The following is a 232-nucleotide window of genomic DNA, read 5'->3' as shown; positions in this document are numbered from 1 at the left end:
TTTAACCATCGCCGATCTTCTATCCATCGAAGGAAAAGAACAAGCGCTGTCGATCCATCTTTTGATCCGGGAAAAGAGGTCTTGTAGTTTGTATCGATTTCGTGGAAAGACTCGATCAAAGAGCGACTGATACTTTGCTTCGACAATTCGCATGCAAGAGGAGAAAGTGAAGAGACCACCTGGGAACTGCGGAGGTGCTCTTCTAAAAGTCGATGAAGATGAAGAGCCGAGT

The 232-nt window shown here is 45.7% G+C and overlaps 1 protein-coding gene across 1 annotated transcript; it reads right to left on the bottom strand.

Annotated features, from left to right (window-relative positions):
- Nucleotides 1–231, bottom strand: CSUI_007060 (protein phosphatase 2c domain-containing protein; the record flags this gene model as incomplete). Its single annotated transcript, XM_068067210.1, has 1 exon — nucleotides 1–231. A coding segment is annotated over one exon (230 nt), but the record flags the coding sequence as incomplete, so codon positions are not given.
- Nucleotide 232: the final 1 nt, after the last annotated feature.

This window comes from Cystoisospora suis, assembly GCF_002600585.1.
Source record: "Cystoisospora suis strain Wien I chromosome Unknown contig_3646, whole genome shotgun sequence".
Lineage (NCBI taxonomy): Eukaryota > Apicomplexa > Conoidasida > Eucoccidiorida > Sarcocystidae > Cystoisospora > Cystoisospora suis.
Note: the sequence above shows the minus strand (reverse complement) of the source record. Positions and strands in the feature narration are given on the sequence as shown.